The sequence below is a fragment of the Numida meleagris genome, chromosome 13 (genome assembly GCF_002078875.1).
Source record: "Numida meleagris isolate 19003 breed g44 Domestic line chromosome 13, NumMel1.0, whole genome shotgun sequence".
In the NCBI taxonomy this organism is placed as follows: Eukaryota; Metazoa; Chordata; class Aves; order Galliformes; family Numididae; genus Numida; species Numida meleagris.
Window position 1 is genome coordinate 5,681,332 of NC_034421.1, and position 12,268 is coordinate 5,693,599.

General features: G+C 52.7%; 1 protein-coding gene across 3 annotated transcripts in view; it reads right to left on the reverse strand.

The window, feature by feature from the left end:
* Positions 1-12,179, reverse strand: part of CACNA1H (calcium voltage-gated channel subunit alpha1 H) — a 205,498-nt gene extending 193,319 nt beyond the window's left edge. For 2 of the 3 annotated variants that reach the window (XM_021411331.1, XM_021411330.1), the window contains exons 1-2: positions 11,767-12,178; positions 11,211-11,491 (exon numbers count right to left, since the gene is read on the reverse strand). In XM_021411331.1, coding sequence (XP_021267006.1) covers positions 11,211-11,476 — 266 coding nt within the window. In that variant the 5' untranslated portion in view covers positions 11,477-11,491; positions 11,767-12,178. Of the gene's footprint in view, positions 1-11,210; positions 11,492-11,766 lie in introns of all 3 variants that reach the window. The other variant, XM_021411338.1, reaches the window with a different exon arrangement.

Below are 12,268 nucleotides of genomic sequence, written 5' to 3' on the forward strand. Positions count from 1 at the left end.
TTGATTTTGCCTAACTGATGCCTCTTGTCTCGCTTAAGGGCAAACTCTACAGCCCTTACCAAAATGAGCAGTTCTGCTAGGTCGCAATGGGACTGTGGGAATGCACAAGTGCAATAGAAGACTATCTCTCCGTGGTGGAAGCTCCCTGTACACGGAGCCCACTGGTCTCAGATAAGCAGCAACAGGAAAATATCAGAAAAGCTCACAGCAAGGCAAGATTCCCAATGACCACATAACACCCAAAGCTTTCTGTGATTTAGCTTAAGTTATTCCTTTTCCATTATCCCCAGGCTCTGCTTGTCCTCTTCAAGCCAACACTGGGGTGATCAGAAGTTCTGGAGCATTTGGAGAGCGCTGACCACATGTGGTACACAGTGTCATAAATTGGTATTCATCTCTAGTACCCATTTCTAGTGATGCTCCACGGGAGGAATTACAGCCCCAGTCTCAGCCATGACTGTCAACTTGTGTCTCCCACCTCCGCTGCATGGCCCCTTACATGTCACCTCCTTGCTTCTGGGCTTTGACTTTTTTCTTTCTTTCTGCAAGAAGATGACCTTTCCTCTCTGAAGCTCTCCAAGCCCATGATCAGCTCTTACCATGTAAGTGCTGCCCTGTAAATATTAATAACACAACAGCAAATGGGCTCCATAATTGATTGCCTGTGCACACAAGAAGCAGCTCGGTGAGCTCCATCTCCTGACAAACATACACAGGAAAGCCTCATAGGTGCTTGTCAAAAACTCAGCAGAGCTCCAAGAAAACAGCCATGACTCAGCAGGGCCTGGGAAATTTCAATAAGGGATGTGGTTAATTTTTTTTTTTATGTAAAAACAGACTAAATACAGCCTTAAGAGGACCCTCCATTTGGCCATGGCTGAGCATAGATTTTTTCCAGGCAAACCCTGCTCCAGCAATACAGTAAGATTTCAGCTCATCTTAATGGGCGTGTGGAGCTGTGGGTTGGGGATGGAGCCATCTCACATATGCGAGAAACACTGAGACGGGATCAGAAAAATGGAGCTAATCCATAGCATGTGAGATGAGCATCTAGCCAAGTCCCCAGCCACAAAACTCTGTCCTTCTCTGCAACCCTGGCCCTCAATGACAAATTTTCTCCTAGTCGAAGCAGGCCGTGAGCATGGCAGAAGTGGTCACGGCACAGGTGTACGCCTGGAATTGCAGAAACGACATTTGAGATCACCGATAAAAGGAAAACACTGCAACCTCGTAAGAACCAGGAGGCCCTTCTGGCTTCTCTTCCATTGCCAGAGTTGACAAGAGATGAAACCAAAGCCTCCATCCAGTGGGAAGGGAGGTGAAGGAAACCCCAGCAGACTTATAGACATGGCATTTCCCAGTGCCGTTGGAAATGGATCCAAACCTCCTTCCTCGAGAGCCTATTTCATAGGACACCACCATCCCAGGGTTTGTTTCCCACCACTGGCATCTCTCCCAACCCTCTGTGCCCAGAAGTCCGAGTCCGTAAAATGAGAAAAAAAAATCAACCCAGAAAAGGAATCCAGAAGAAATAGATGGGGTATTCTTTTTTTTTTCCCCTTACAAGAGTTGCTCTGTGCGGTTCAGTCCCCCAGGCTACGAAATTCAATAAGCCCTAATGTTCCGATCGCTATAAGCCGTCTAGTCCCCACCATGCCAAAGTGGCTCAGATTTAACAACAAAATTACAGTGTACATTATACCATTACAGGCTCCGCACAAACACACTTACAAAGGGGCTTGGTAATAAGAGGCTGGGGATACACAGTGTGTTTAGGGCTAAATCCTGCTCCTGGATCCATCCCCCTTGCTGGCATTGGAGTTACCCATCCAGAACATGGGGCCAAAGAAGAAAAACGAAGTCCTGATTTCTTTTCCAAGCCCAACTTGTTGTCCCCTGCTGAACCTCCCCTGTGCTCCTTCTCCGGTAGCGACCCAAAGTCAATGACAAAGCTCACGTAGATTCATTATTTCAGTCCAGGACTTCCATTAATCCAAATCCATCTGAATATATCCTGGTGGACAAACCCAATCATGGAATAATCTTGTTTGCTATCGAGCTGCACAAGAAGGGCTTTCATTCCTTTGCAACAAATAAATAAATAACGCAAAGTCTGCTCTGCTAGGAACAAAAGTGTAGGTACACACAGATAAGTAGTATGTATGTATGATATAGATACGTATTACATAGGCGCATTGCTTTTGTCTGTCCCTCTGCTCTTCCATCAACTGAGCCCAAAGAATTCCCATCAGCAGTACCGAATGCTGTGGTTTGCTTTGTCTCCTGTTGAGCTCTTCATCCCTCCCCACATCTGTCATTGCCAACAAGGGAAGCGTCACTTGCTGCTTCCTCTCCTAAGCCACGTCAAGGAGAAACCTGGGCTGCAGCTCCTCTGAGACAGGAGCTCTGTGCAAATTGCTGTGTTCCCAATGCAAATCTCAGAGGGCTTAAGCCCTTGCGTTAGAACAACAGTAAATCAAAACAAACATGGGCACTGGGGGGGAACAGAAGAGTTGGGTATGCCAGTGGCCCCAGGGGACACCCAGTCCCAAGGCATCCCTGCTTGTAACGCCCACAGCTCATGGCATCCTCCAGCCTTCTGGAACGCAACAGATGTCCCAGCCACCACCTCCCATCCTTTCTGGCTGACTTTCTGCAGCAAGATTTGTGGAATCTTAGAAAAATCCGGCAAACCCTCCTCCTGCTTTGCAGGACAAGGATGGGAGCAGCAGGCGCAGAGCAGCGCCCAGCCTGAACTCACTGCCTGAAGGAACTGTGACACAGAGATGCACACACAGAGTTGTCTTATTTCTCCGGATGGCTTCCAGAGGCCTGGCTGCTGAGCAGAAATGGCAAGATACTGGTAGCATTGTGAAAGCGCACCATTTCCATCTGTCAACTGAAACAGGCAAAATTAGATCTGTGCATTTAATCCATCGCCAAAACTAGTCCGCCTGGTACAGTGCTCAGCGCACATTTTTATTAAGGGGAAGAAAGAGGAAAATGGTCTCTTACAGCTGCATCCCATCAGATCTCAGCCGCCCACCCAACTCCGAGTGACCGGCCCATGGCCCTCAGCCCCAGTTCCCTCCCAGTTCCCCTCTACGCAGCCCAGTGGCTCCCAATTGCTGGTTCGAAAATACAGCGCGTAACCCAGTGATTTTTAGCTTTCCTGAAAATCTTAGGATTAACTATTAGGGGAGATTGCATCCTAACTTTCCCACCACCCTGAAAGCTAAACATTCACTTAAAGGTATATCTCTTTTAAAATCACAGCGCTGCTTCACCAGTGGGATTAACGGATTGGACACGAACGCCAGATGCTACCTTAAGAATTAAGGGCAAGATCTGAGCTCGAGTTCTCTTAAAACATCTGTGCAAACAGAGGTAACATATTTCTTGCATGAGCTTTAATGTTAATGGCAGAGGTTGCTGCGGCATGGTTTGGGGGCCCAGGAGGGTCGATTTCAGGGAGGAACGAGGGGTAAGAATGCAGCCCATCATGTGTTTGTGGCATGCAGACGTGGGGCTGGGGCTTTATTGGGTCTCCTCCTCATTTACGCGGGTGCAAGATTACGAGCTCAGTGCATAACCCAGGGAGAACTAATAGCAGCTCTGTCAGTGGGCACTCGTGGTGCTCCTTGTCTGCAGAAGCAATTTAAAAAAAAAAAAAAGAAAACAAACACCAACCAACCAACACAGAAACATGATTCAGAGTTAATTCACTGTAAACTAATGCGATCCCGGTTGCTCTAATGGAGTTACTCCAAACATGTCATTTAGGCACAGCCCGTCAGATAAATCTCATCTTTTGCTTCCCAGCAAGATGGGTGGATGCTGCTGGCCCCAAACCCAACATGCAGGTGACAAAAGCCAAGGAAAAGGTAAACAGGGGCTGGCTGCAACCTGACTGGCTCTGGGAAGGTGCTGCTCAGAGCTTAAGCTCAATTATAAACCTAAGCCTACTTTTCTGTTTAAGAAAATGCACCAAAATACAGTAGAACGTCTTAGAGACAGCTAGATGGTAATTGAGAAAAGGTCTAGATACAGACCAGCCCCCAATTGCTTAAAACTCATCCGCAACATGAAGAAATAGCACTGACTCTGAGCTCTGGTCTTCTGCTCCCATTAATCAGCAGAGTTCAACTGGACAGCATGGCTTAGGTTGAAGGGGACCTCAAAGATCACCCAGTTCCAACCCCACTGCCATGGGCTGGCTGCCCCCCACCAGACCAGGCTGTCTAGGGCCCATCCATGGCCTCGAACATCTCCAGAGATGGGGCAAACCCAGTGTCTCCTTTTCCAGCAAAAGATGGATTTGGCATGGAGACACGCTGGGAAAAAGACACGTGGTCTCAATGCATAAGTCAAACTTGTAAAGAAACTGCAAACTGAAACTGCACTCATTGGCTCCCACCAAATTTGAGAGGTGAGAACTCTGAAGGCAACTGAAGAACCTCACAAAGCACAGTCTGGGATGCAGCTGGTAAGTGCCTCAAAAAGCAGCAAATGAATTGCTCTGAAGTGTTATCAATTATGGCCTGAAAATAAAAAGTAGTGTCTGTGAGATAGCTACAGTTCACAAGAAACGTGTATTAATATCTGCTGCAACAAGTCAGCGTCTCTCTCAGTAGGAAACATCCAACACGGAATAAATTCTAAAAATATTAGCAGAAAAGGGAAAGAAAACACACTGAAAGAATCGCAATGACCGCCTGCAGTGAACTGTGGGTACAGCAAGTTGTGTGCGGATGCACAGAGTTAACTTCTGAACCACCCGGCTCTTGCAGAAGCAGGAGCGCTAAGGATGTTCAGGAATGAGGATGAAATGGGTGAGCAGAAGTTTTCTAAGCGCATTTGTAATTAAACCTGCTCACACATACCTGGCTCGGGACAATATAGGGACAAATTTGTACTCTGACTCACTGTGCGTTTAGCCTGTAAGTAAAGCACAAATGCAGCAGGGACAGAGATGAATGACAGAATCGCTGAACTTGGAAAAGCCCTTTGAGAAGCCCAACCCAACCCGCCCCACCGTGCCCACCGACCACGGCCCTCAGTGCCACATCTCACAGTTCTTAACACCTCCAGGGACGGTGACCCCAGCCCTCCCTGGGCAGCAGCACCAGCACCCAACTGCTCTTTTGGAGAAATCATGCCCACCATCCAACCCCAGGCTGGTGGCAGTGGCTCTGCTGATGGCAGCGTGACGAGCAGCTTACAGAACGCTATGCTTTTAAAGTCAAAAATCTGATTTTATTCTCATTATTTATATTCCTGATTCACTTTGCCCAGATGTGGCTTCTTATTTTTATTTTTTCTTTTCTCCCGGTTCTGATTCAGCTTCATTCCACCAGCCGCAATTTCACATTTCCACTCCTGGGCACCAGCACCAGCCCCATCTGCTTCCCCTTTTTCGCACTCCTGAGCACACACAGGTGTTCCACACGCCAGCCTTCACCGCAAGACAACACGGAAAACCCCCATCTGCTTTGCAACTATTTCTGTAATTAGCTTTCCAACCTCCCCTGTGGCAAAAGTCAACCTGAAACCAGGAACCAAGCATCCCCACGTGCCTACTGGAGCTCACAGCCACCCCAACACCGTGCTCCAGCACTAGGACTCCATGGCTCTACCTGCACCTCAGCCACACTGCATGGGGTGGGAGCTCCCACTGCTGATCTACGCTCCTGAGCTTGGCGGGGAGATGGGAACAAAGGGCATTTCACAGCCAAAAGCAAGAGCTGAGGAGTGCAGCATGGGGCAAGGGAGGCACGGATCTCGGGTGCCAACCAAGATGGTTTCAGTTGACATTAAACAGGAAGCTCAGGATTAAACTCTTGATTAGATGTACTGAGCCAACACAGAGCGCCAAAATGAGTGGAACTAAAAACACATGTGGATACGGAGCATGTTTTTAGGCGAGTCTCAATTTGCACGAGTTCTCTCCCTCGCCGTCCCTAATCGCTTGCCATTCACTGGGAGACGTTGCTGGGCGCAGCACCTGCACCTCTCCCCAACACCCCATGGGTGCTCAGCAGCTCCAGGATGGGGCCAGAAAGACAGCTGTTTGGGAACAGGTTTTTCCACAGCACGCTTCAATATTTTAACAGCAATATTTATATTCCGAGATGACAAACGATGATTAGTTCAAAGCCTCCCGTTGCACTTGTCAGGGGATGGTCTGAATAAAGCCAGATTAGCAGCAAAGGCTTTCTGATAAAGCTCCTCACATCTGATACACGCTGGTTACAGAGCAGAACACAAGCAAATAAAGTTTGCCGAAGCGATGGGAGCTGCTCGCATCCACACCTCTGTGCGCTCCAGCACTGAGCCCCGAGCCACAAACTGCAACACTGCAGCAGCACAGAGCCAGCACACGTTGCTCGTGCAATAAGGAATGAATCAACTGCAAGCCCCGGGTCGGAGCTGGATCCGCAGCAGCGCCCAGCAAACAGCTCGGCCCTGTCCATAGCACAGAGCTGCAGTGCGGGACCAGAGCGCCGGGCATGGATCACGTACGCTGTTTTGCACTAAATGCATTTTTTCGGCATCCAAGTGTATTTATAGATACCTGCACCGAGGGACGGTTGGGAATAACGCGCAGGACGTTGTTGGGAATGTTGGGTTTGGCCCAAAGTGACGTCAGGGCGACCAGCAAGTGCTGCAAAGAGATGCACTTCAGAAAACAATATAATAATAATTAGGAAAAAAAAGTCAGGATCGATGCAAGCAGAGGCTCTACCAAATAGGAGAACAGAGCCAAGCCCCACAGCAACCCCGCTGGCACCGCCGAGTTCTGTAACCACTCGAGAACATAAATCACAGGAGGTTTTTTTTTCCCCCCCCCGACAAAGGCACACAGAACTCGACCTATTATGAATCACGGAATGTTTTTATGAATCACGAACAAAGCAGCAAAGTTCCTCCAGCCTTATCGAAGCCGCGCTGCCACTTGGGGCTGTGATGGAAAGCAGGTCCCAGCGCGGATTGCAGCCCGCTTCCCGGCCACGCACGCAGGAAGGTGCCAAGGGGCACCAAGCAGCATTCCTTGCTGCTGCTCTGGCCCCAGCGAATGCATGGAGCTGGTTGCACCCTGCCCTCCCAGCACAGCTCTGCAGCACCCAGCACCCGCGGGGAGCAGGGACACCCGGCGATGGGCACAGCGTGACTCGGCACTTCGCGGTCCCAACGTTAGCAACAGCAAAACGCAGTGTTGAAGGGAAGAAAATAAATAAATAAATCAGCTCCATACATACATAACTCGGTGCTGCTGCGGGTTGACAGCTTGGGAATAACCAGGAAAGGACCTCGCAGGGTCTCAACGCCCAAATCCTGCTCTGCACCGCACAACGTGCACACAAAGTACACAACGTCCCACCCACGGCCCTCCATAAATAAACCCACGTAGGAGATCCAGGGCTGGAGAAATAAGTGAGTTTGCTTCCAATTATATAGCTTTTAAAAAAGAGCAAATAACGTCGGTGAGAACAGAAGGAATCACAATACAACACAACCTGACAGCGAGGAACTCAGCTTTGACCACTGCCCGTGTCACGGAGAGCTACATCCAACCCGCGTAATTGCTCCAACCCATCATATACATGTGGATTCCTGCTTGGAGCGGGGTTTGGAGATAACCCTGAGCTTGGAAGGAGATTCCTGAGCTGCAGTCACGGCTTCTGAGAGCCCAACGCCTGCACAACACAATGCACAAACACAGTTTGACAACAATCAGCCGCTCAGCACCACGGCGCAAACCAGACCCGGAGCGAGCCCTGGCGTCCTGCTCCTGTGATTAAACTTTAATGGTCACAACTCTCTGATTATCGCTCCCACGTGTGAAAAATCAGCTCCGTGCGCATCTTCTGCTCTCTGTTGTCTGCAAAGTTTGTTGCTTTTGTTAATATGCAAGCATGCGTTTTTGGGGAGGGGGAAATAGGAGGCAGTGGGAGGGGGGGAGGGCAGTGAGATTTTTCCAGGTTTTTCCTAACGCTTCCAAATGGAGCACAGCCACTGACCCCACAGCCATGCACCCCCTGCCCGCTGCCCCAGTTCCCAAAGCACAGCCCTGGGGTGGGTGCGTGCCTCCAGCCCGGCACGCTCCGGGCCCCGTAAGCTGATCCTGGCCCCACCTGTCCCCCCAAGGACCGGGCAGGGGCTTTTTTTAGCTGCTCCTAAGCCTGGCAGCAGCCCCCTCCTGCTTAAGCTGCAGAGAGAACCATGCTTCTGGCTGAGCCGCGTGGGATTCCACCTGCTCCGGGGCACAGGTCTGCGCTATCTCTGCTGACGACAAATATTCCGAGCGGCTGGGCTGCTTTCGCAGTTCAAGTGATGTGGGATTGACAAGGGCTCGCCCTAAGCCAGGAGATGCACTCGGCAGCACTCCTCGTGCTGCGGCGGCAATTCTTTTTAGGATGCTCCTGCACCCAGCTCTGTGGTGCCGGCCCCAGGGATGTGGCTCTGCCAGGAGGACGCCGTGGGGCTGCCAACATGGGCTCAGCAGGAAGCAGACCCCAGTCACACAGGATTTGAGGCATGCAGGGCAGACAGACAATTCAGCAGCACAGGGGTAAATGAAGGCTTTCTGCGTGGCAGCGTGCAAGTTTTGGAGTAGGAACATCATAGAGGAAATGAACCCCACACTGGGAAATACCCCATGAGCTGGGGAGAGGGGGGATACGGGCAATAGGGGCACAGAGGGACACGTTCCCCGGAATCCCCAGTCACAAAGAGAGCAAAGGACAACAGAAAGCATCACTGAAGGAGGAAGCCTGCTTTACAGAAAGCTTTAACACTTCCCAGAGGAGTACAGACCTCAGACTCAGATTTTAAGAGCTCCACAGTTACAATTCTTTCTGCAACAGAGGGAGATTTTAACGCAAACCTGAAGCTCATTATCACGCTTTATGGATCTGCGCTTTTGCGTAGGCAGAAGAGGCACCACAACTGCACGGCTGGCCAGGAGCCCCCTGGTGCTTCCAACCTCTGCTTCAAGTTACTTTCTTTCCCCTGGGACAACACTGGGGGGGGGGGGATCTCGGTCCTCATGGGGGGACCTCAGCCCTCTTCACATCTCTCCAAGTTTCCCAGCCCTCAGCAGTGGCATCCATCCCCAGGATGCCCGATTCCACCACGCACGCGGCCCCGGTTCCCGATGCGATGCACATCTCGATGTTGCCCCACACAGCTTCTGAAAGCACAGCCAGCAGCACCGCGAGCACTCTCGCCAAGAAACTTAAGGGCTGACACATTATTCTCACTGCAACACATGGGACTAGCGGTGAGCAGGAGGAGAGAGAAGGGGAAAAATCCCAGCCAGGAGCACGGCCCCTGTCACAAGCATTGTTCTCCTCCAGCCAAAACATGCCAGCACCGACAGCAGTAATGCTGAAGAAGGGGCTTATGAGATTTTCTTAGATTTCTGCCTCGCTATGAAGCAACCGTCACAGTTTCCATCTGATATGATGTCGTGTGGGTTAAGTTTTATGAAGGAATTCACTCACCCTCACAGATGCTGCGACCTAAAGTTCTGCCCGACAATAAGAGCGCAGCCTCACCAAAACAAGTGCACCTGGACCCACTTCCCTAGAATGCTGCTGGCTTGGGGGTGACGCTGCTCTGCTTCCTATCAGCTGTGGGTTAATTTGGCAGCACCTGTGCATGGAAGGTGCTGAGCCCAGAGCAGTGCTCCGGAGCAAGCTGCTGCCAGAGCCCAGGGAGAGGCTTCGCCCTCCTTTGGCCCCCAAAGTTTTGAAAGCAGATTATCTACTTTGTGGGAATGGCTCTGCCTCGGATACGAGAGGAACGCAGTCCCCTCGAGGAACGGGTATTTCTCTTCTTTACTTACGGAACCATTCTCCACATTTAATGTTTACAGGGCCGAAGCATCACTGTGCAGAGCTCCTGTGCGTTTATTCTCCCTTCGATTCACACACAGCCCCGTGCCCTTCTTGCAAAACCGCAAAGCAGAAATCTCTCCGTGCAAGTTCACGTGAACCCAGCTGAAACGAGGGGAAGCTCAAGGCCATAAAAAAAAAAAAAAAAAAAAACCATGGGCTTTTCCCTCCAAGGATTTCTCCTGCTAACGGATTAAGGCAGCGTCCTGGGGAGGGTTGTGCAATTCCTCCTAATGACACCGCTCACCCGGCGGTGTTGCTGTGGAAAGCAGTGATCTCAGATGCGCACGGGTTTCTTTGGTTAACTGAAGGGAGATCAATACTAACGGTATTAATAAATAATGCTTTTAATAGCGGCGGCAGGATGCAGGCAGCGAGCTGCAGGCAGGTACCGGGGTAGAGGTAAAAGCATTAATTATCTGCACAATGTCAATGCTTCTGAGCTGACGTGCGGAGCACAGCTAAAAGCTCACTTCTGAAGATCACCAAGACAAGACTGACAACTCTCTGCTTTCACGCAGGCATTTCGGGTAAAATTCAATTTTCCGTATGTCACAACTGAAAGGAACAGACTGCTCTTTCTTATTTAACGTTAATAAACTGGGTAAAGGACACAGGAGACGGGGGAAGACGCAGAGCTTTGCCTTCCCTCCTCCTTCCCTGCCTGCAAGTTGCAAAAGAACAAAAGCTGAGGGGAGTTTTCGGGAGCAACGTGTGTGCCCTCCCAAAACTCCGATCCGCTCCATTTTTCTGCCACGAGAAAGCGCACATGCACTCCAAGCTCTTATATAAACAGCAAAAGGGTCAGCGCCTGTCTGAAATTCCCCACCGCCTCTCAGATAAATACGAGGTCGCCTATAAACTTCTCTCCCTCCCACCCCGACTGGGAGAGAAGTGAAGTTGAAGGGTTTTCCCCCCCTCTTGCGGGTGGCAGCTCGCTGCTGTCCCCATCCCTGTGACGCTGGAGCACCTCGTCCCACTGCCCCGTACTGGGTGACACTGGTGAAGCCGAAGACCTCACCGTGTTCCTCCCCAAGGCAGTGGGTTGCACATGGGACACACACACACACACACACACACACACACACACACACGTGTCCCACTCTTGCAATGAGGGGGTGCAGACTCGCATCCTCCTCCTGGAAACAGGGTCGAGGGCAGAGCAGAGAGGGGACCACAGGGACCCCAGGGCTCCGAGCATCCCTGGGCACTGGGATGCAGAACCCCGGTGGAGCGCTCCGGGCACGGGAGGGGGCTCCGGGGGTGGGATGGGGACGGTGTGGGGTGCGGTGTCTCCCGGGGAAAGGATATGGGTTACAGACCAGCCTGAGGCACCAGCTGCGCGGGCGGGTGGTTTGCTTGAGGCAGAAGAAAGCGGTGGGTGCCAGCGCCGGGTAAGGCACCTGCTCCTCCTCCTCGGAGGCCAGGTCGGGCGGCGGGTCGCGGCCGGGGGAACCTCCGGGAGTGGAGCCGGCATCGTCCAGGGGCTGCTCGGTGGGGCGGCGGGGCGGCACGGTGATGGGCACCCGCACCTCGCCGCCGGCCGGGCGCGGCTCTCGGCTCTCGCCATCACTCATGGTAGCAGCCAGGACCTGCGGGGCAAGGGCAGGGGGTGAGGGGCTGCGGCCCCCTCCCAGCGCCGGGGCGCGGCTCCCACCTGGCCCCGCCGCTTCGGCCGCAACAAAGCCGGGCGGCGTGGGGCGAGGAGCCGCCTCCGGGCGCGGCCGCTCCCACCCCCTGGAAGGGAAGGGAATGGAAGCTGGGTGTCTGTGCCCCCATCCCTCCATCACCCTCCTCTGGAGCGCTCCCACCCATCCTTTGGATTTTCAGGGATGGAATATTGCTGGGGAGGGGGGTGGGGTCCTACCTTAGTTCGGCGGAGCTCGGTGTCCCCAGGAGCATAGCCGTGCCGTGCGGTTCACATGGGACCAGGCTGCAATCGGGGCAGAGGGAGGCGGACGACCCCCCCCTCCATACACAGCTCCCCAACGACAACGTAAATCCAGCGGGGGAGGGGGCCGGGGCTCGGCGTGCCGCGTCCGCCCTCGGGGATGGAGGAAGGCTGGGGAGGAGGAGGAGAGGTGGCGGCGGGGGCGGGGGCCCTTCCCGAGCCGAGCGGAGCCGAGCAGAGTCTCTCCCGACGGTAATCCCAAGGAGCGAGCGGGCGGCTCCGCAACCGCTTTGCAAAGCTTCGCCCGTGCTTAACAGGAAACTTCGGATTTACCGGGGGAGGAGGGAAAGAAGAGGGGAGGAGAGAGAAGCGGAGGCGGAGGGGGCTGGGAGCCCGGCGGGGCAGGGCGGAGGCGGGCGGCCGGGAGGAGCTGGGGCAGCCCCGGGGGGCCGGGGGGGCCGGCTGCATGTCTCCCCCG